General features: G+C 33.6%; 1 protein-coding gene across 8 annotated transcripts in view; it reads left to right on the top strand.

Moving 5' to 3' along the window:
* Positions 1-23,719, top strand: part of LOC106869820 (extended synaptotagmin-1) — a 182,022-nt gene that overhangs the window by 111,167 nt on the left and 47,136 nt on the right. For 4 of the 8 annotated variants that reach the window (XM_089353641.1, XM_089353637.1, XM_089353639.1 and 1 more), the window contains exons 11-17: positions 79-197; positions 4,168-4,274; positions 5,342-5,425; positions 8,578-8,667; positions 14,267-14,308; positions 19,868-20,003; positions 21,357-21,430. In XM_089353641.1, the coding sequence (XP_089209767.1) occupies positions 79-197; positions 4,168-4,274; positions 5,342-5,425; positions 8,578-8,667; positions 14,267-14,308; positions 19,868-20,003; positions 21,357-21,430 (652 nt within the window). The remainder of the gene's footprint in view (positions 1-78; positions 198-4,167; positions 4,275-5,341; positions 5,426-8,577; positions 8,668-14,266; positions 14,309-19,867; positions 20,004-21,356; positions 21,431-23,719) is intronic. The other 4 variants (XM_089353640.1, XM_089353642.1, XM_089353638.1 and 1 more) reach the window with 1 other exon arrangement.

The following is a 23,719-nucleotide window of genomic DNA, read 5'->3' as shown; positions in this document are numbered from 1 at the left end:
CTTCTACATATTTATTTTGCTATATTTATGTGTCTAAATACAAACAACCATATCATGTTTTTTTTTTCTACCCAACAGAGTAGATACCATTCTTGAGAACAAAGATGGCAGCAAATTGTATTTGTCTCTCCAGTATACCCCTCTGGCACCAATTAAACTCGAATCAAGCATTAAAGATGAACAGGTCATAAAAGATGGTAAGAATTTCTCTATTTCTTTTTTCCCTGCATATATTTTGTGTGTTCTTATATACTGTTCTTGAGTTACTTACAATCTTTTACATGCAATGCCTGTTTCATATTCCAACAAAATTACTCGTTTCCAGCCTGTGAACTCAAGGAGGATTTTCTACATTCTGGTAGTCACTCAATAACCTTGTGGGAATTTATAAACATTATTAACATTTTTATCCTTGGTACCTATTTTTATCCTTGGTACCTATTTTTTATTTGCACTACACCTCCATACCAGTACAGTCATCTCATCTACATTATCCTTCTCCCAATAACATCACTGTTTTTGCTTTCCCTTCTCTCTGAAATAAAGTGTAAATGTCTTCTTTAAATAAACTCTTCACTTCCACAATATCTCACTTTGTTCCCCAATAATTCATAAGTCATTTAGGCATGAATAGGGTTAGTCTTCTAGATATCTGAATCATTTTTAGTTCCTATCAGTGTGTTTGTTATTTTGTTTTTTCTATTTTTTCTAATTGGTGCTTATAATTTTTAAATATTCACCCTCCTCCCCCTCATACACACAAGCACATACATTTATTCATATCAAATAAACTGAACATTATAATGGAAATCAATTTCATTGCATTTGTGAATATATTTAAAGTATTTTGAACTTTGCATCAGGAAAGGTATCCTGTTATATCATACAGCTTCAAGAACTCTCATCCACCTCATAACCTCATGCAAAAAAGCAGATGTAGAAATGATGATGATGATGATGTTTTACACTGTCATATTTATGAATTGTTCTATGTAATGATGTTAATCATGTGGAAGAGAGAACAATAACAAACAGATATCAAAATATATTTATGAAACCATCATGACTTTTGTCTCACTGTGTTTGGTTATATGTGAGAGGAAGAAGTGGGAGGAATGTTATTGTTACTTTTCTAAATAATCTGCTATTGCTTTAATATTTTCATTAAATTATTTGGATGGGTGGCATAACTGGAGGCCAATATTTAGGGCAGTGTTTATTTGCTGAGGAAGATCTTTAGACTTATTGCAAAATCAATGAAAACATACATAACTTTTAAAATTGCAGCTGGCACATGGAACTATTAAATGTTTGTAGGCATGAATATAATATATATGCTGCCATCATCATCATCATCATCATCATCATCAATTTACCTCTAATCCATTTTTATCAAGAGACACCACTCCCATAGATTGGTATTCATACATGTCATTTGACTTCCTTACTTGTTATAGTTAGATGTCCTTCATATTGCGAATCACTGGTAAAACGTGTGTTGGATGCTTTTTCTCATAGCATCAATACTAGAGAAGTTGAACAGTCCTCGGCAAGACAGAACTAAATGAACTTCACAACCCTGTTCTTTCTTCAACAACCAGTTTACATTGTATAGTGCATTTGTCACGGCATCAGCACGAGAGTGGTTGTCTTGCTCACCAATCACTGTAGAGGGAGCACTAAAGGGTGGTTTCCATCATGGAACCAACAGACAAGGTATGCCTTGTACACAGTAAATGTAAAGAGTACTCAGTAATCTAAAGTATGTAAACTGAGCAGGGAAATAGAAGAGAGACAGAGATAGTGATGACTGCAGAAAGGCCAGAAAAGGGTGGCTGAGAGTGGGGAGGGACAAGGATGTAAGTGTAGTCAATAACATCAAGCATGTACATTTTTTCAGATGGCCAAAGAAGAGAATAGGAGAGAAAGCAGTGACATTCCAAGGACCTAAATGAGTATGATAGAAAGGCAGAGTTATTTGGGAGTAGTCAGGAAGGGAGTGATTGGCAATAGATGTAGACAAAGGTGAGGGTGGGTGATGAGATAAATGCAAGAGTAAGTGAGGGGTAGATATAGAAGTAGCCCAGAGAAGAGAGAGTGATGACTGGCAGTACAGAAAGGCCAAATTAGAGTGTATTGGCTAAGGGTAGTGAGCAACCTAATGCAGTCTGTTGTACATGGTAAAGGGCAAGCGAGTCAGAAGATGATATGCTCAGCTCTTGTGGTGGAGAAATGAGAAATAGAGAGCTATAAGCTATAAAGCGACAGGCAAAAGACAAGGTGAGCAATAGATTGATTAGAGTAGAGAGCAAGGTTGCAATGTGATAAAACAACAGACGTAGGCTTAATAGGGTACAAATATCAACCCCTAAATGTTATCATGTCAGGGTACATTTTTCCATGGAAAGTCGGGTCTTCTGCCACACTGTGTATCACCAGTTAGAATGGTCTGTTGTCTTAGAACAAAAACAAGAGCAATGTACTGAATGCCGTTCTCCATAAATTCTTAATTTTTTTAAATTTGCCTTATGTACAAAGAAGGAAAACAAAAAAGCCTAACACTTATTTTAGCAACTCTGAATTATGAAGGAAAGTAACTTCAAGAAATTATGAAGAAATTTGAATTTGAATTACTAGGACAATTGGATCTCTATTTCAGAGACAAGGAGCAGCTATGAACACATCATTCAGCTTTGATTCGACCTCATCTGCATAACTTTGGCCTTACTTGTCTCCTATCAGTTTTAGACAATTTAACATATTCAAAAAGCCTTTAGTGCATTTCTTGGCCAAGGGTAATTTGCCTAATTAAAACCTAAAGAAGCTAAAAGGGGCTCTACTCAAAGGAACTAGTGTCATGAATTTGGATAACAAAGCCAAAGGATTGTCATAGTTGATAAATTCTTAATTTCTTTTAAAACTTTTCCTGTAGATTGGAAAGAACAAAAAATTAGCCACAATTGATAGCAACTCTGAATGAGAATGAAAAATCATTCCAAGAAATTAAGAATAAATACAAAGTTGAATTAACGTTACCATAAGCACATCAAGAACATCAAGAATCATAATGATGACAAGCATGTTCTTTCCAGATATTTTCAAACAGATTTGAATATTAATATGTTAATCATTGTTATATTTCTTTTGAGAACACCGCCTTTCAGATGATGTGTGTTCACAACACACTAGAATCATTGATGTAATGGGACTTTGAGACACTGGTGTTTCTACCCGGTTGTGTCTCTTCAGTCCTGCACCAGTTTATGACCAAATACAAATGAAATAAATCATTAGAAACAAAATAATGGAAACAGTGATGACATAGTCAGTAGCAAGTCAGAACAAGAGATGTTAAACTAACTAAAATTTGAGATATAATCTTTCTTGAATTTTACATAGCCCTAGTTCTGCTGTTTTGTTTCTTTCTTTTCTTTGTAAATTAAGTACTCAGAAGATATTGTAATCTATTAAATCAAGTATATCACTCACCATCATCATCATCGTTTAACATCCGCTTTCCATGCTAGCATGGGTTGGATGATTTGACTGAGGACTGGTGAACCAGATGGCTACACCAGGCTCCAATCTGATTTGGCAGAGTTTCTACAGCTGGATGCCCTTCCTAACGCCAACCACTCTGAGAGTGTAATGGGTGCTTTTACATGCCACCGGCATGAAGGCCAGTCAGGCAGTACTGGCAATGGGCATGGTCACCAATTACAAAATTTATCTTCTATTCATAGCAATCTTTATTTCACTTTTGTTACTGCTCTTGGGAAATTGTGAATGTTTCAACTTCCCATTTCTTTCCAGTTTTCTTTTCTCACAATCCAACCAAGGTTTTATATCTAAAGTAGAATATTATCCTGTACATTAGTGTGACAAATGAAATGGTTAATTGTTGAGGCATGATCCAATAAAGAAGTCTATATGTAATAAATCAAGCTGCTAGAAATAAAATCTGAAATACTTTTCATCAATTCTATCAGGGCTGACCAATAAAATAACAACAATTAATTGCTTGACCTTTAGAGGTCAGATGTATCCATTAGTAGGTGATTGTCTCAGTTGACTTATGTTTAAGTGAGGAAGGAAAAGTTTGTCATGTAATTCATGTAACATTTATGACAACCTGACATGATTATTCCTATTTGTCTTCAATTTCAGTGGCTGGTGTTCTATATGTCCATATCCATGGTGCTACTAATCTACTAGCAGCTGACAAAAATGGTACCTCTGACCCCTATTGTGTCGTTTTCTCAGAAAGAAGAAGAGTAAGAATTTAAATTTTGATTTTCTTCCTTGTTCTTGTCGTAATTGATAAGTTGAGGATATGTTATATTAAAACAAGTAAATTCTTCTTTTATGGAATCATTGGGCTCTTGAAAATGCTGTCATAATGTGGAGTTCTGTTACAAAAACATATTTTCCCTATTAATTCTTTGTTCATTAACTTCTATATAAAAGGAAGACAGTAGGAAAATAGATTTTGCATTTTAGACTTTCACATTACAGCATGATTTTCAGGATCACAACACTTTTGTAATGCAGCGCATACCTGTGTGTGTGTGTGTGTGGCCATATATATGCACATACATACACACATTTACACACTGATTTTAAAGGTCTCTATTGTTAGTAAAGGTGGGATTGCGTTTAAGAAATACATCATTAGTCTTAAGAATATATCTATTATATCTACAGATTTAGACTGTATTTTTTTTTGTTGCATAATTACTGTTACAATATATTATTATGATTATGATAATCATTTAGTGGATTGTGTTGTACTGTATATGTTCTGTTGATCAGATCAACTGGAACCCTCCACGTCATAACCGACAGAGTACCAGTTGTTCTTGTTACTCGCATTTTGATTATATCTTAAATAGAGAAGAAACAAACCCACTAAAATGCATAAATAATTAAATGAAAGGAAATGTTGTTAATTTAGTTTAAAATAGGTTTTTTGTTTCACTCTACCAGAGTTCTAATGTAATTTGTAATATTCATACATTATTTATGATTAATACTTTTCATAATTGTTTTTAGATGCTAGGTTGTTAAATAGATAAATTGCTCACTTGATGTGTGAGATAACAATTTAGTGAAGTAGTGTGACTGAAATTCAGTGAGTTTCAATAAAGCTTTGTGAGTTCAGTCATAACCTAAATATGATGTGTATAGATATATATCACCTGAAGTTTGATAAAAGATATACTAGTAAGATGCCAGGCAAATAAATACTTGAAATCATATAATTGATACTTCATTCAATGTTTAATAGTCTAAGGACAAAATCAGTGATGTCATTTTGAAAGAAATTTTTCTTTTGTTCTAGATTGTTACCACTCCATATGTTCCACGATCTTTAAATCCAAGATGGGAAACCTATTCTGAGTTTTTTGTTAAAGATTTCACTAAGGTACAATGGTTTTCACATCTTCATTTTTTTCAAATTATTTTATATCATATCCTTTAATTTCATCATCATCAAAGGTTTTGATAATTTTCTTTTATTCTTTAATTCTTTTTGGAAATTTAAAAAATTGCTAGTGGAAAAAATTTTACAACCCTAATTACTCACCCATGAACTAGTTTCTGTTAGCTGTTTACTATATTGTGGAAAGTAGAACAATATTGAGACCAGAACTATGTAAACTGGATGTTTGCATAAAACATGTTGTCAGATTAATGCTCTAATTTTTATTTAATGAAATAAAAATGAATAAATTTGTTTCAGATTTTTAATTTTTACTTTCAATATAGATACTCTAGAAACAAAAAATGAGAAGTTGATTTTCTGTAAATAAATATGCGAATTTGTTTGAACATCTATAGGTTCTAGTTCTGACATCTGCCATACCACATCCATATTAGTATGAAATACATATGTAAAACTCACCTGTCACTTGTGAATCATTAACTATAGAAAATGTTTATAACAGTTAATTTTATTTGTAAATAAATCATAGCTTTCAGTTGATTTTGTGTAAATAAATATATGAATTAACTTGAACAAGTTGTACAGGTTCCAACACCTGCCTTACCACATCCAAAATAGCTTGGAAAATGTTGGATCATCCCATAAATAATGCAGTCTTTTCAATTGCATGAACTAAAAGTCAAAGGGAGATGGGATAAACTACCTGCATCAACTTGCTATAAAAGCAGGTAGTAATTTTACCTTGTCCTTATTCTTAGTGCAAGTTTTGAAGAGTGCAGTTTGATTTTAACAGTTATTTTTTCGAAGCTATAATGGAAGTGACAAAGGAGCATATTTGGCATATTTTGCTTTATGAGTTCAATAATGGCAACACTGCTACAGAAACTGCAAGGAATGTTAATGCAGTATATGGGGATCAGACAATAAGCGTAAGCCGGTGTCAACAGTGGTTCCAGAAATTCTGAGCTGGAAACTACAGCCTAGAAGACAAGCCTCATCCTAGAAATTCTGTAGAGCTTGATGTGGATGTCCTGCAAACCCTGATGGAACAAAATCCCATCATAACCATTGAGGAACTATCAGAGAAGCTTGGATTTGGTCATTCAACCATTCATCGATATCTGCATGCCATTGGAAAAATTAGCAAATTGAGTCAATGGGTTCCTCACAAACTTCTGATTGAATGTGTACTCTTCTTTGCTGTCACTTCTCACGAATGAACCTTTTTTGGACTGAATAATGACTGGTGACAAGAAATGGGTTCTCTATAAAAATGTCAAGCACCAAAGACAGTCAGTAGGGAAAGGAGAAACACCAGCACCCCAGGCTAATGTAGGTCTTCACCCACGTAAAGTGTTGTTATCTGTTTGGTGAGATATGAAAGGTTTAGTCCGCTTTGAACTTTTAAACCCAAACTAAATGATAACAAAGAGATCTACTGTGAGCAATTTGAGTGGCTTAAGTCAACACTAGAAGAAAAACAACTATCTCTGGTTTCAAGACAAAAGGTGTTCTTCCACCAGGATAATGCTCAGCTACATACAGCAAGGATGACATTCCAAAGGCTGGAGCAGTTTGAATGGGAAACAATGCCACACCCACCATGTTCGCCAAACATTGCCCCATCTGATTATCATTTATTCTGCAGTCTTCAAAATCATTTGGACGGAAAAAATATGAATTCTGTAGACAAGATCAGAACTTTAGACGAGGTCAGAACAGTACTGGAGGAGTATTTTTCATCGCAGACAAGTGAATTTTGGAAAACTGGCCTTGCAAGTCTACCAGATAGATGAAAAAGCATTGTAGAAAATGAAGGAGAGTATATTTTAGATTAAAAAATAATTTTGTTTTTCTTAATTTTGAAAAATAAAAGAAATATAAAAAAAACTGCATTATTTATGGGATGACCCAATATTTGTAAAACTCACTTGTAATATTTGAATCATTAACCACAGAAAATGTTCATATTGATAATTTCATTTCAAAATAAATCATAGCCATTTCTCTTTTTCTGTTCTTTGTTTTTTGTACTATCACCATCATTTAATGTCCTTCCATGCTGGCATGGGTTAGATGTTTGAACAGGATCCAAAAAGTCTAAAGATTGCATTGTACTTCAGTGTCTATTTTGGCATGGTTTCTATGGTTGGAGGCCCTTCCCAATAAAATCTGGTTGTTGTTTGTGTTGTTAATTAATCCCACATCAGCACTGATCAATCTGACCTATGAGCAAGGGTATTTCAGCCATGATAATTGCATCTTCTTTTGTCAAACATTGTACACGTAGGACTACATTATCCAATGTGTCCTTTTTTTCTTTCAAGAAGATAGTATAGTTTGAAGGTGATTTGACTGCAATTTCTGACAGGTCAAGTAATCATACAACATGCAGCAAGCTGTCAGGTTGAGAAAGTTGGTGCCACTTGATTGCAATGTTTCTGTATTTAACCAACTCCCAAACATAGGAAACTGTGTCAAATTCTAAATTTTAGGACATGATGACTAAAATGACAAAAGGGTGACCATGACTTGAACAATAGCTAAATCCTGAAGCTTAACCAAACAAATAAATTGAAAATCTGATATCTGCATATTCCCCATTCTGAGTTTATGGATTAGTTTTAAATGTATTATTGGGTGCCTGGATATAATTCTGGTCAAGCTCACTCTTGTGTGGAACTATTGAAGAACCACTCTGTTTATAGTTGGATCGGAGTGATATGTCTTTGAATATAAAATTTTTCAATCTTAAAGAAAAAAGTTCAGTCTGTCTTTAATTTAGAACATTGCCTTTCCCATTATTTAATATTCAGTATTCTATATAATATTCTATCAACTATTAGGTCTCAATTAAATTAAATCTCTTTTACAATATAATTATTGTTAGTATTTAATTAGTCTGATTTCAGCTTTCAGTATTTCTTAATCTATTACTCTCTCTCTCTCTCTCTCTCTCTCTCTCTCTCTATCTCTCTCTCTCTCGCTCTCTCTCTCTCTCTCGCTCTCTCTCTCTCTCTCTCTCTCTCTCGCTCTCTCTCTCGCTCTCTCTCTCTCTCTCTCTCTCTCTCTCTCTCGCTCTCTCTCTCTCTCTCTCTCTTTCTCTCTGATTCATCTTTTATCTATTTCAGACCAAATTAAGTTTCTATGTCTTTGACTGGGATGGAAGAAATATCATTGATGATGATTTTCTTGGCTGTGCCTTCCTTGACGTACATCAGGCAAGATATTTTTTTTTTTTTTATTGCTTCAGTTCCCTTAACACATTTTGATTCTGTATGAGCAGGATGTGGAGAACCCTCATAGGACCCCACATTGTTGTTTTTGCAATGAAAAACTGAAAATTTAAATTATGCTCCTCTCACTAATCCCAGCTCTTTAAATGATTAGGTTTTTTTTTTTTTTTTTTTGCTTTTAAGAACTGTGGTTGCAGTTAGCAGTTTATATTTCCTAAATAAATGTTGCTGTATTTATTAACTCTTGTTCTTCCATGTAGTTAAGATATGAAACAATTAGTTATATTGAAAGGAATTGACAGATTTAATAACTATCCATGAAATTTAGCTTGAAATTGCAGAGCAAACACATTTGTCTGTGGTATAAGATCCTGCTTAATTTAGATTCAGTTATCAATCTCTATAACATATCAGAGCCTCCCATCTGTGTCATATGCTAGAAAATCCTATAAATTACATCTGATTAAATCTGAAGGAGTTTAATTTGTTATAGAGATTCATAACTGAATCTAAGCAGGATCTTACACCACAGACTTTTGTGTTTTCAACTAAAAAGTATCCTGCATGTTAGGTGACAAATTCTGCAGCTTATCTTAGAACGATGCAGGTGTTGGTAAGCTTGTGTTCTGCACCAGGCTCAACCGTCTGCTTTGGCATGATTTCAGTGATTGGATGTCCTTCCTAATAGCAACCAATTTACAGAATGTACTGGGTGCTTTTTTATGTGATATCTGCACCAGTGAAGTCACCAAGTAACTCACAAGAATTATCATTTCAAGTACCCAAAAGTATAAGATGGAATATAAAACTGAATATCTCAGGATTTGAAATCAGATCTATAAATTCTTCCGAATTAAAACTTAGTTGAAATCAGTGAAATATAAGCAACAATGTGAACTGGTCTAAAGGCTGATAGTTTGTGACAAGTTAAGTAGGATGAGGATAATCCCTTTCTATGATTAAGAGCACCAGTTTGTTACCAATTTATACATGCTGTGGATGTATTATAAATCTGCATTGTAAGTTAACTTGATAAATTATACTGTATACCTTTACCTATTAGAATGAATGGAACCTCTTCACAGAACCTACTTACAGCTCAATGAATTAGACCATTGAGAGTTAAGTATATTTACCAGATACCCTGCACACTACCAATAACTTGTCACAAACTGTCAGCCTTTAGACCAGTTCACAATGTTGCCTATATTTCACTAATTTCAACAATAAAGTTTTGATTTTGGAGAATTTATAGAACTGATTTCAAATCCTGAGATATTCAGTTCTACATTCCATCTTATACTTTTGGGTATTTGAAATGATAATTCTTGTGAGTTACTTGGTGACCTCACTGCTGTGGATGCCACATAAAAAGTACCCAGTACACTCTGTAGAGTGGTTGCTATTATGAAGGGCATCCAATCCTAGAAATCATGCCAAAGCAGACAGTTGAGCCTAGTGCAGAACTCAAGCTTGCCAACATGGAAAACAACATTAAATGATGATAATGAAATCAAGAGTTTAGCTGTGTATTGGAGTAAATTTCCTTTTCATGTGCAAAACATGTGTATTTATATAGTTTTCTGTATTAATCCCTTCTACAATTTCCAACTTTGGCGGAATTTACTGAAGTAATTACAACTAGATTGCTAAATTTCTGAAGTCAATCATTTTTCAGTTGTGATGATGATAATGGGAAACAGGTAACCACATTTCAGTTTGTAACTTGACAGAACAATAATACCACCTATTTTTCATCCATAAACCAAGGTTTCAAACCCAACTGCAGGCATTACCTTATGTTCTTAAAAGAGTCATAAAGTGTTACACTGCTTGCTGAAGTCAATTAATTGGAGCTGGGGTGGTAACTTGTAATGGTTACATTTCATAATTAAGTAGTCCTTATATGTATATACTCGAGTTTATATAAACTTTTTTGATATTTAGAATTTTAAATTCTTAGGCTAAAAAAAAATTTCATCTTTGATATGATTAAGTTACTTGATTAATAATTTTTTCATTGCATCACTTTAAAATACTGCATCTGTAACAACTTCACAACTACTTTTTTAAAGTCTTGCTATCATATTTTATTCTGATTTATTCTGATATTCAACCAGTTCTCTTAGGTTGAACAAAGAAACTTGTAAAATTGAACAGAAAAACATTATTACATTATTCCATACGGTATGGTGATAACTTCTGGCTTAATTGGGCCTGAAGCTTAATTTTCAATTGCCAGTTGTAATTGCTTTATTAAGGCAACTAATCAAAGGTATATATTCTGGGTATGGTACTAATGCACTTCAGCACTATTTCTATCTTAATTTTTTTTCTTTTCTTGTAGTGTCTACATACATACATACATACATACTGTTCATTGTGCCCCAGGATGACCACAGCCCTTGAGCTGAAACTAGGAAAAAAATACATACATATACATATACACATACACACACACATATATATGAACGCCATGCTAAATGATTTAAAGATATGTAATTTATCATTGAAAACAATGTATACGTCAAATGTTCCACTCACCCTGTTTCAGTATCCATGGTACATTGCTATAACAAATGTTTTTGCAAAAGGCACAAATGATAAAAATTCATGTTTATATTATTAGTCTTATTGCACATGCTTCTCATTTCTCTTGGGAAAGGCATTAATTCACAACCTCACATTCCTATTTCCCTATAAAATCTGTTGCTTTATATCAGTGGTTCCCAATCCATGAGTAGCTGCATAAGTCTGAAAGACCTGTGAAAATCAAACCTTATGCTCTTGATGAAATGTAAAATGTCCATTAATATATTATACAATAAGCCACAAGCGTAAAGGCTGCAATATATTTATAGGAAAAAAAAAAGAATATTTTCTCTAAAAAATTTTATGTTAATTTTGTTAAGTTTTCTGAATTTTTTTCTTTTGTTTTCAATATTAAAAAGTAGGTCAAGGCAGCGAACTGGCAGAACCTTTAGCATTCCAGACAAAATGCTTAGTGGTATTTCATCTGTCTTTACATTCTGAGTTCAAATTCCACCAAGGTCGACTTTGCCTTTCATTCTTTTGGGGTTGATAAATTAAGTACCAGTTGCGTACTGGGGTCGATCTAATCGACTGGCCCTCTCCCCCAAAATTTCGGGCCTTGTGCCTAGAGTAGAGAAGAATATTAAAAAGTAGGTCAGTCACTGAAGATTTGCTAAAATGGGGTCATTGATGGTAACAGATTAGAAACCACTACTTTCTATTGGTGACCGTTTGACTTACTAACTGGATAGATCAGTTTCGGTTCTCAATCAGAACTGATTTCATAATTGCTTAAGTACTTGAAATGGATGTGAATGTCATGACATCTGACTTCTCCATTTTATGAAATCCTTCATTTTGTGTCTATAAGAGATTACATCCATAGATTAGTATCAATTTCCAATAAGAATATCCTTTCAATTATGTTGCTATTGCCCTTGGTAAAGGCATGGATATTAGAACTTCACTAAGTTTTGTGCATTCTCTCCTGATGATCCCCTGAAACTTACTGGTGTTCCATATCTGAAGCTATCAATTGACAGCATGTACACAATGAAGCTGTTTGCAAGCCTCTGTTGTATGTGTTTGTGTGTGTGAAGAGTAAAGTATTCCCAACTGAAGAATTGAAATGAGTTGACATGAATTTACAAACAAATCAGTTGATGGGTGCAGTCATGGCTGTGAAGAAGTTTGCTTTGTAGACACAATGTCCCAAGCTTAATCTCACAGTGTGATACTTTGGGTATCATCTACCGTAGTCTCAGATTGCTGTCCTGAGCCTTTTGAGTAAAATTCAGTAAATAGAAACTATATGGATGGAGTGTATCTCATCTTAGGTAATAAACTTTATGCATTGTCTGGTTTAACCCTTTAGCATTTAAGCCAGCCGCATCAGGCCCAAATATTCTAGCTTGTTTTATGCTCAAACTGACCAAATCTGGCCTCCCACACCTATCTTACAATGTTATTCTAAAAATAAACAATTACATCATTGAAGTCTTTAAGCTACAAGATAATATGATTAATTTAAAACTGTGGATAAATAAGTATTATATTTGATAAAGTAAACTGAATGCTAAAGAGTCAATACAATCATTAGGACACTGCTTGGGTGCCTTTTAGTGGAGTCCATTCTGTTGCAATCTCGGTCTGAAGATAAACCTTTCATGGTTTTGCTTCCCTTTCTTCATCTATACCTAATGAGAAACCCTACAAGCACTCACCGATACTGTTATTCCTCCTCTAACTAAGCTATAGAAAAAAAGTTTTTAATCATTCTACCTGATGGTCTTTTTTTTTAATATTTAAAAAGTATTTTTTCAGAAAATTTATCAAAATTAACATTTGATGTTTTTCTTGGAGAAATATTCTGTTTTTGCACTAAAGATATATTGCAGAAGAGTGATCAGTAAACTAAAGAAAAAAAAGATAGAGGAGAATTTGTCATGAACTCAAATACACCAAAGTAGTGTCTAAACTGAAAGAAAAGACAAATGCTTTTTTCAACCAAAAATAATGAGACAATTCCAACATGTGACTACTATAGATAAAACTATTACTGATTTGGCTGAGAGTATTTGTAGCAGTGGACCTTAATAGTTAGACAATCTCTGGCAACATAACTGATGAATGACACCACTGGGAGGAATCATGTTTCAGATGGTGCTTTAGTTATTCTAGGAATGTCCTGACCTTCTGTGCCCAGCCATTAAAGAAAGTAGCTGAGATGGAGGCTTTAAACATTGGATTTCTAATCCAGAAGATGAGGTTTTCAGTTCCTCTGTAATATTTTATTATTACAGTAATAGTATACACGCGTGGCTTAGTGGTTAGGGTGTCAACATCATGATCGTAAGATTGTGGTTTCAATTCCTGGACCGGGCGACACGTTGTGTTCTTGAGCAAAACATTTCATTTCATGTTGCTCTAGTCCACTCAGCTGGCAAAAATGAGTAACGCTGCAACGGACTGGCATCCTGTCCAGCTGGGGAACACATACGCCATTGAAACCGGGAAACTGGCTAGGCTTTATAAGGGTGCATTTATTATTAATAGTATACAGGCAGTAATGACTACATTTCAGTTTCTAAATTATCCGAGAATTTTTTTTATTTCTCATTTCTCTTGAGTCAATGAAGTCACTGATTCCAATATATTGATCAACTAAATACATTATCTCCAGACCATATTTACCTTTTGTGTCTCAAGCACCAGTAGTTTACTGAGCATAAGTCAATTGTCTAGTCTCTTTAAAAAATTGACCTTGTGTTTAGTCAGAAAGAAATTGTTAGTGTGACCATCTCTCAGTGATGTTTGAATTTGGTAAGATGTGTGATCACTGATAGAGATTTACCAATGCATTTGATGTTCTGAAGAAACATATCCAGCTAAGAATTCCTGTTTGGGATTGCTACCATTACCATCATCATTTCAGACCTCCATCAGTTCCTAAACTCATGAAAACAAAAAATACCAAAAAGTCATCTAAAAAAAAGATAATGTTTCCAGCTCCTTAAATTCACTTTGTACTCCTTAAATTTCTCTTTTTAAGGATAAATGGATTCGCAACTCTGCTAATGAATGGACACATCAGGTGACATGATTGTTACTAACAAATAGATTACATCCAGTAAATTCCTGTCCCTTACTCCTTTTATACTTAATTATATTATAGCCTAATCAGTTGACCACTAGCAGTTTTAAATAACTTCAAGAAGACAGAATTTTGCATCCACAACATCCACACATATATTGGAATGAAAGATGTAGTCTTTCATTCTATGGCAGATTAGATTTGTGACCAAACACATTTAAACAATATTATATCCCAAATTAAAGGTAATATATACATACCTCCTTTATAGGATATATTCGAGATTTTTCTATTCTGTTTTATCTTCAAAGATATTGCCCGCTTAGATCTAATTAATTTAAATAATTTTTCATTTCTTATTGAGTACTTTAAATGAGAAATAGCTCATTTTTAGATGAATTTATATATGTACAGTGAAGTACATATATATATCTATTATCCACTTATATACACACATTCGCTTAAATGTATAGATACATCCATACTTACATACCTACATATATGCAAACCTTTATATGTTTGTATGTAAGGTATACACACACACACACATACACACACACATGCACATAATAGTTTTATCTCCCATTCCTTGTTAATTCTATTTCTAACTTTTGTCTGATTTCTTTCTTTATTGCTTACATATTTTAATTTTACTGCTTTGTGTTTATTTTTTTATATATATTTCAATATAAGCTTGCTTTTTTTTAGCATGCTGAACTGCTTGCTTTTTAATTAAGTGCATACTAATTCCGTTTAATTAATTAAGTTTATCACATTGATTTCTTGAGCAGTTTAATTAAATTGACTTTCCCTCTTTCTTTTAAATCTATTCTCATGCATTCTTTCAAAAGATCATATAGAGAGAAGCCCTATTGAGTGAAGAAAGTGAAGTTGTTCTTAATTACAGTTATTTAAATTATTTTTCTTTTAATTGGTATTTATTTATTTCTAGAAATATCTTTAGTAATGAGTAAGTTAGTGGTTAACCTTCTTGATGTCAATCTCCCTGAGACAACCTCTGTTTCTGTGACATGTGTCTCATCATAAAGTGTTTTTATTTAAATTAGGGAAAGTTCATAGCTCAGTAGTTAGATTATCAGGCTTACAATCATGAGGTTGTGAGTTCAATTCATGGACTGGGCTGTGCATTGTGTTCTTATGCAAAACACTTTATTTCACATTGCTCTGGTTCACTCGGCTATGGAAATGAGTTACAACATCAGTGGCATGGCGAGGGGAGACTAGTATACATGGGTGACTGTTGGTCTTCCACAAACAACCTTGCTTGGACTTGAGCTTCAGAGGGGAACTTTTTAGGTGCAATCTTATGGTCATTCATGACTGAAGGGATCCTTACTTTACTCTTTACCATTTAAATTAAAATTTTCCATCATAATTTTATTCTAGAACCCAGTGTTAAGTTGTACTCCAAGCACTATCATGATAGTGGAAAGAGTTACTTTTCTTAAATTCTTCCACAATTAATTGGAACACAAAGTGTATTTCATATGAAATGTGATCACAAATAGATTAAACAGTTGGACTACACAAATCCTTGGAGTTGAAGCTTTGCTAACTGTTTTTGAGATATTTTTCTTTTCTCAAAGATATGTTGCTATAAAGTTCAAGGTCTACATAACAATGTATTGAAAGATCTCATGTATGTGTGTGCACGCACGTGTGTGTGTGTGTGTGTGTGATGAGATAGAGAGAGTAAGTTTGTGTAAGTTTTCCCAATACAAAGATATGTCGTTTACCAGCAGGTCAGTCTCTGCTCAGAGATAAATAATGAAGTAATTAAAATATTGGACAACTAGATGGTGGATTGTGATTTCTCATTTACTACAGGTATTTAATTCTGTTTAAGCAAGGACACTCAATACTTTATGCTTCAGTGTATCTATAGCTGTTGAGTATAGGTAACAGATCTTGAGACATTTCCTGTGATACACAAAAGATAAACTTCCAGGGCTGGAAATAAGCTCTAGGGTTATGGACTCTTATAGTTTTAATTAGCTTACCCTGGCTTCTCTTTATTATCTTTAAGTTCATTTATTCTCTACCATAGAAATGTAACATAACTACAAATAGTAGTCATAACAGTAGTTTGGCCTCCTGTCAGCCTTGATCCAGCAAATCTAAGATGAAAGAAGTTCTGGGCATGACCATGTTGTCCTTTTCGAAGACAGTGTTTATAAGACTACATTCTCCAGTTTTCCATGGCAATAGTGTATGGTTTAATGGAAATAAGGTTGCTACTTCTAGACTGGTTAAGCAACTGCTTAAAAGCTTCTTTGGTTCTGTTTCTTTATCAAATGATACCTTACTTTTACAGTCATGTAAATTGAAGTGATGAGAAATTTAAATACCAAATCCCTTACCAAAAATTAAAGACCTGTAGGGATACCATATTTCATTAATCCAATCATAATATATTACAAAGTATATTAAACATTTTTATAAATCAATACTATGTTCTACTGTGTTAGCAGTGCCATTACGTCACTTGTTAAAGTTTTCTCTACAGATTTTTCTATAGAAATTATAGCCAGCACTGATTTAGTTGTGATGTTTCATATCCAAAACACCTGATGTAAACAACAATAAGATCGAAGATGAAAAATGAGTGATGGGTGTATATGACATATTTTAGGAACTCATTACTTAAATAACACTAACTATAGCAGTGTAATATTAATTGATATACCAATTTTACATATTAAACACATTCTTGGAAGCAAAAACTCATATAAACTTTGTAGTATATTATGGCTGCATAATGAAATAAGGTGTCCTTATAGGTCATTAATATCTATGTACCAGCTTCCAGGAATGTGTTTAATATGTAAAACTGATATATCCAATAGCATTACACTGCTATAACTAGTGGCTATTTCAGCAATGTGTTCGTGGATGATAAATGGGTTGGATAGATGCTTATGAAGGAGCAAAAACTCCTGAAATAGGGCATACATGCCCATTACCCATTTTTCATCTTCAATCTCATTGTTGTTTACATCAGGTGTCTTGGATATGAAATGTTGTAACTAATCAGTGCTGGCTATAATTGCTATAGAAAAATCTGTAGAGATAACCTGAACAAATTAGGAAAAATTATTTGCTTCCTATCCAGAGAAGACTTGTCACGTTTTTGCTTAACACTATGAATTAGTACAATATAACACTTGTCAAGACAATGATGTAGCCTCTACATATTTGCTTATCCTGCTACAAGTAGCAGCGTAATATCCCTCAAATTACACCCTACCACATTGGATTACATAATCTCTGATATACAAAAAGATGTAATGATCACGACTGTAACAGCTTTCATTATGTCTGCTTGATCAGATCTGAGCTGAAGGTTAAACAATGACAGAATGAAAGGCTTAGTCACACCCCTGTAACGTTCAATTTTGTTTTTGTTCATTTTGGTTTTATTTTTATTTTCACTTTACTCCTATTTGATTTGAAATGAAAATTATTTTATTTCAAGTAAAGTTAGTCAAAACTCAGCTACATTTAATACCAAACTATTTCATTACTTAGCATCAACTTGCTTTATTATTTTTTCTTTTACTTATTTTATCTGCTGGATGCTTGATGCTAATATCTTTACAATGAAACAGCTTTTTTCTTTTTGCTTACATATTAACAGCTATTTTTTTGGTTATTTGATATTGCCAATTCAGTTTGTGATAGTTTTGTTTTTTATTTTTTTTTGTTGTTTAATTTAAAAAGAAAAGACATTACATGAAAATGAATTATTGTGAAAGATCTTAAGTATTGACAACAGGAAAGGTGATAATGGAATCCAAAATAGCTTCTGATTTTTACTGTCTTTTCATGTCTTGAGTTCAAATCCTGCTTGGATCAACTTTGCCTTTCAACTTTCTGAGGCTGATAAAATAAATACTAATTTACAAGTACCAGATTGATATAATCAATTGCATATAGCATGGCCACATACTGAGCATAATCAAATGAATAATATACATACAGAGAGAGAGAGAGAGAGAGAGAGAGAGAGAGAGAGAGAGAGAGAGAGAGAGAAGATAAACTTAGGTTTCATCCAGTATTGGCTTAGACTATGTCTAACCTAAGAGCACCTATTTTATACTTTTCTTTTACATATTTCAATCACTGAACTTCGATCATACTGGAGCATTGCTTTTGTAGGATATAGGTATTCTTATCCATCCCATTATTTATTTTATTGAACATAGATTAAATAGGCAAAGTGGACCTAAGCAGGGTCCTAAGTGTGGGTGTATGGATTGTTTCACACACACACACACACACACACACACACACACACACACCTATCTGACTAACTTTCTGTCCCTATATGTATTTCCATTATCTTCTGTTTCATTCACTCACCCATTTATCATTCTTTCACTTTACTCTCTCCCCCGCCCCATTCATAATTTCACCAATCCATCTTTCAATTTTTTTACTCTTTTAATATTTCATTCTCTCCTTAATTTTCCTCACTCCTCATCATTCTTATTTTACATTAATTTCTCTTGTCTACTTCAAATCCCAAAGACCTTCTCACTTGCATTACATTTAAACACTTTTAATTTCAGCTGTACGTATATGTGTGTCTCTGTGTGTTTGATGGTGTGTGTGTGTGTGTGCTGGCACCTGTATCTGCGTATGTGTTTGACAATAATCAAATGTTAAATAATAACTATGACGACAATAATGATGTTAATGATGAGAGTAGTAGTAGTAGTAGTAGTAGTAGTAGTAGTAGTAGTAGTAGTAGTAGTAGTAGTAATGATGATGATACTGCAAGATTGTTTTAATTTCACTATTTTCACAACTGAGCAGATATTTGTAAGAAGAGCATCCAAATGTAGAAACCTAAAACTGTAACAGCATACAAATGTTTTGTAAAATAGATCTTTTCCATGCTGGTATGGAAATATGAATGTAAAAGCTTAAAATAATACAACTCCTATATGCAAACTCTTTTAGTTTCATATATACACACATTCATAGAAGCATACATATGTTGATATACACATTCTTATAATAATAATTCATATATTCATATAAGTACACATTCAAGTATATATTATTCCTTTATGTTCATTTTCCATGCTGGCATGGATTGGACAGTTCAATAGAATCTAACCAATCCAATATTTCAGTTTTGACATGGTTTCTATGGCTAGATGCCCTTACTAACAACAACCATTTACTGAGTGTGCTAAGTGCAAAAATATATTCAGATAAGCATATACAATAAGCACATGCATAAAAATACCTGCACACACACACACACACATACTCTATATTCATATAGAAATACATTATTTATGGATAGGTTTATATATTGCATACCTAGATTATTACACACACACACACACACACACACACACACACACACACACACACACACACACACACAGAGGCAAGCATCAAGATTAACTAATCCCAAATCTTAAAACATGTAACTGCTTTGTTTTCCTTTTTCTTTTTCTTTTTTTAAATATGTTATTCGATCTAATACATTTTTCTTGCATAATTTATCTTTGTGTTAAATAGAAGGAAAATGTTTGTATCCGGAAAGCTCTGTCCCTTGGAAATGACAGGCCTTCATCTGGCTTTGTGGCAGATAAATCCTTAGGTTACGTCATCGTATCGGTGATATTTCGTCCTGTTCCATCAGTGGCTAAATCCGGTAAGTTGTTCATTCTGTTTAAAAAGAATAAGAAACCATTGTCAGTATAGGGCACATGGCCTATTGGTGAGGGTATTGCAAGACTGTGGTTTTGATTACTGGCCTGGGCCTTGCTCTTGTGTTTTACATTGCTCCAGTCCACTCAGCTGTAACTGAGTACCTTGCAATGGACTTGGTATCTTGTTCAGGGCAATGTTGTAATCTTAGTCACTTATGTGCCATGGAAAGTGAGTAAACAGTCCAATGAGTCCTAGGACTCGAGATAAACATTTCAAAGTATCTATGTTGGTTTATGGGCTGTGTCACGTTGATTATGGTTATGCTTTTAATGTTCAGCTCCTAGGTTAGCTCTGATCTAACAGGCCTATGATAATAAAAGATGTTCCTGCCATAATTATCCAATCTTTTCCCCAGATGTAATCTAGAATTAAATTATCTAAGGAAACCTCATTTTTAAGATGATAGGTTTTGATTTTGAAGAAAATTTCAGTCAGGTTAGCAACTACAAAGAATGTCCACTTTTGACTAAGCACTGATTAAGCTACCTATGAGCAAACACATTCCAACTATGACCATTCAGTCTTTTTTTTCATACATTATCCAATGTACCATTTCTTTTCCGACATGGGAGTGAGTGATCTGAGAGAAATTTAGCTGTTATTTCTAACACATTGGATGGCTTTGTAGAGTCTATTTTGTCATCTTGCTTGTTTTAATGTTGTAGTTGCTGTCCTCGTGTTATTATTAATAATTAGTATAAGGGCAGTAAGCTGTCAGCTTACCGGACAAAATGCTTAGCAGCATTTCGTGCCTTTACATTCTGAGCTCAAATATCCTCGAGATTGGCTTTGCCTTTCATTGTTTTGGGGGTCAATGAAATAAGAACTGGGGTCAATGTAATCAACTTCCTCCTGCTGACCTTGTACCGAAATTTGAAGCCATTAGTAAGCAGTCTAAGTTTGTGATTAGATCTCAGATGATAAACTTCACAAGTGAGATGATTCAAAACTGAAACTTGAGGCAGTATGGCATTCTAAAGATCTTTCCAACTAATTTATTACAATATGTGAGAAATAATGGTAAAAAAACAATGAGAATGATAAGGAATATATGCCACAGTGAAATTATCTTTATTTCTCTCTCTCTCTCTCTCTCTCTCTCTCTCTCTCCTCTCTCTCTTTCTCATTTAGCTTTTCTGTCTGTCTGTCTCTCTCTCTGTCTCTGTCTCTCTCTCTCTCTCTTTACTAATTCAGCTTTGCTCTGTCTCTCTCTTTCTCATTTAGCTTTTCTGTCTGTCTCTCTCTCTAATTCTTCTATCTATCTATTTCTCTATCTCGCATTTTCTTTACACAGAAAACTACCAGCCCTTCCAAACCAATTTCTCCCAGAAGCTATATGTTGAAGACAAAGTATCTCCACAATCTGTGGTAAGTATCTCAAATATCTTACATTATACTATACCTAGCTAAGAGTAATTATAATGCACTCAGTAGACTACATATATCTTCTTACCAAATGTAAATATATATATATATATAAGATGTGAAGCCTCAAAGTGAATCAGGAGCCAAGAGTTCTATGCAGCACACTTATCTTAGAAGTTTAAGTGTCTTGCATTAAACTCTAGGCCTTTAAATCACTAATGCAGCTTCACCGCTAATAAATAAATAAATATATATATTCTCTGCTTTATCTATTGAGTTCTATTTCTCTCATTTGTACCACCAAACCTACACACACACACACACACACACACACACACAAACACATGCACATAATCTTGTTATTTCCTTATAATAAGAATATATCAACATTATATGCAGTTGAATTTTATTGAACATGTCAATGTGGTGTTTATATTTGTATTTACTTTTGTTTCATTTTACTGGAAGGAAAGAGGCTTCAGATTTCAAACAAGTTGATCTTCAACTTTTGGCTTACAGCTAAAAATTTATCTCCGTAATCAAGGAAATAAGCAACTGTCTATCTTAAGTTGTGACCTCAAATCACAGTGCAATCTTGTCTTGCCCGCTTTTTAGGTGCTTATGTTAATCTTGGTGCATGCCTCAATAATTAGGTACATTTCTTATAACTTATGTGACATAAAACTTTTTAAGATGTGGCAGTTAAAAAATATATGTGTTAATTACATTGCATAGTTACTGCAGTTAAGATATGTCATGGGTTACTTCAAAACTATGGATATTTTATATGTCCCAAAATAGACCCATTTTAAAGAGGAAATGCATGGTTACTATGGGTGTGTGTATGTGCAGTCATGTTTCTATATTTAATATTCTAAGTGGTAAACAATGGTGTCAATAGTTATGAGTTTCCAATGGGCCAAATACTAATTCGCTGCATTTCTGGTGGTAAGAGCAGCAAGGGAGTGCCTGTAACTTGATGCAGAACTTAGACTGCAAGGGATTTCCCTCAAAAAGCATCAATGTTTTTCCTTGCCAAAATTTGCATCCTTTGCTATTATACATGAGAAGGAAATATATCCTCATGTACACATATACATACACATACATGTGTGTGTGTTTGTGTGTAGTTGATGAAAACTGACAGAAGCCCATCATATTGTATGTGTGTGTTTGTGTTTCTTTGTTTTTGAAGTTTTTGAAGTTTTGACCGGTTAAGTCATTGTCGGCCAACTAAGCTATATATATATATAATGAGCATCTTTCAGCTTCCATCTACCAAATCCACTCACAGGGCTCTGATTGGCCCAGAGCTATAGAAATGCTTTCTCGAGGTTCCACACAGACTGAACCCAAAACCATGTACTTACGAAACTAACTTCCTGATCATGTGGCCAGATTTTTTCACAGCATCCATAAGGTATTCTTGGAATACCTTCAGATTTTTAGTTGCAAAGGGCTAACGCTATACCATTCCTTTCAGCCTTTTCTGATAATTGCAAGAGTTTTTCTGAATTCTTGGTAAGAAACTGATTGAGAAATCTGCTGTTATAACAATGTGATAATATATTATATATGTATGTATGTGTGTGCACATACACATGCATATACATATATATATATATATATATATATATATATATATATATATATATATATATATAATTACAACAAGATTTTATATAGAGTTACCCAAGGTTTTGCAACCACAAAGCCTTGTGGACAGCTTGTCAGACTCTATGAATACAAAATTTTAAAATATCTACATCCCAGACGTGAGGAAATGCTCAGAACTCAAGGAATATATAGCAGAACTATATATATATATATATATATATGCATGCACACACACACACACACACATTCATTTTTGTATGCTTGTAAATATTTGTATTAAGTATTTTGTTTTGCATTTGTAAACTTCTATGTATTTGTTTGTAGGAACGGAAGTAATGTTTGCATCCTTACATTAGTAGTGTGTGTGTCTGTCTGTGTGTCTATGTTGTCTTTGTGAATGTGTGTGTTTGTATGTAAAGTGCACCAATATAGTTTGTGTATGCTAAGACCTGTATATACCATTATGACAAATGCAACTCAGCAATAAATGCTGCAACAACAACAATGATCACACTGGAATTACATTGCAGCTACTGTGACAGATGCATGACAGGTTAATTACACTTAAAAGCCACTCCTTTATAAGAAGCTTCTATTTCTGATTCTTATAATTGTGCAGAAACTACACACCAGTGTACAACCCTTGCAAATATGTGTGATCTGTCAAGTTGAGTT

This window comes from Octopus bimaculoides, chromosome 6 (assembly GCF_046866305.1).
Source record: "Octopus bimaculoides isolate indiv1 chromosome 6, ASM4686630v1, whole genome shotgun sequence".
NCBI classification, from domain to species: domain Eukaryota; kingdom Metazoa; phylum Mollusca; class Cephalopoda; order Octopoda; family Octopodidae; genus Octopus; species Octopus bimaculoides.
Note: the sequence above shows the minus strand (reverse complement) of the source record. Positions and strands in the feature narration are given on the sequence as shown.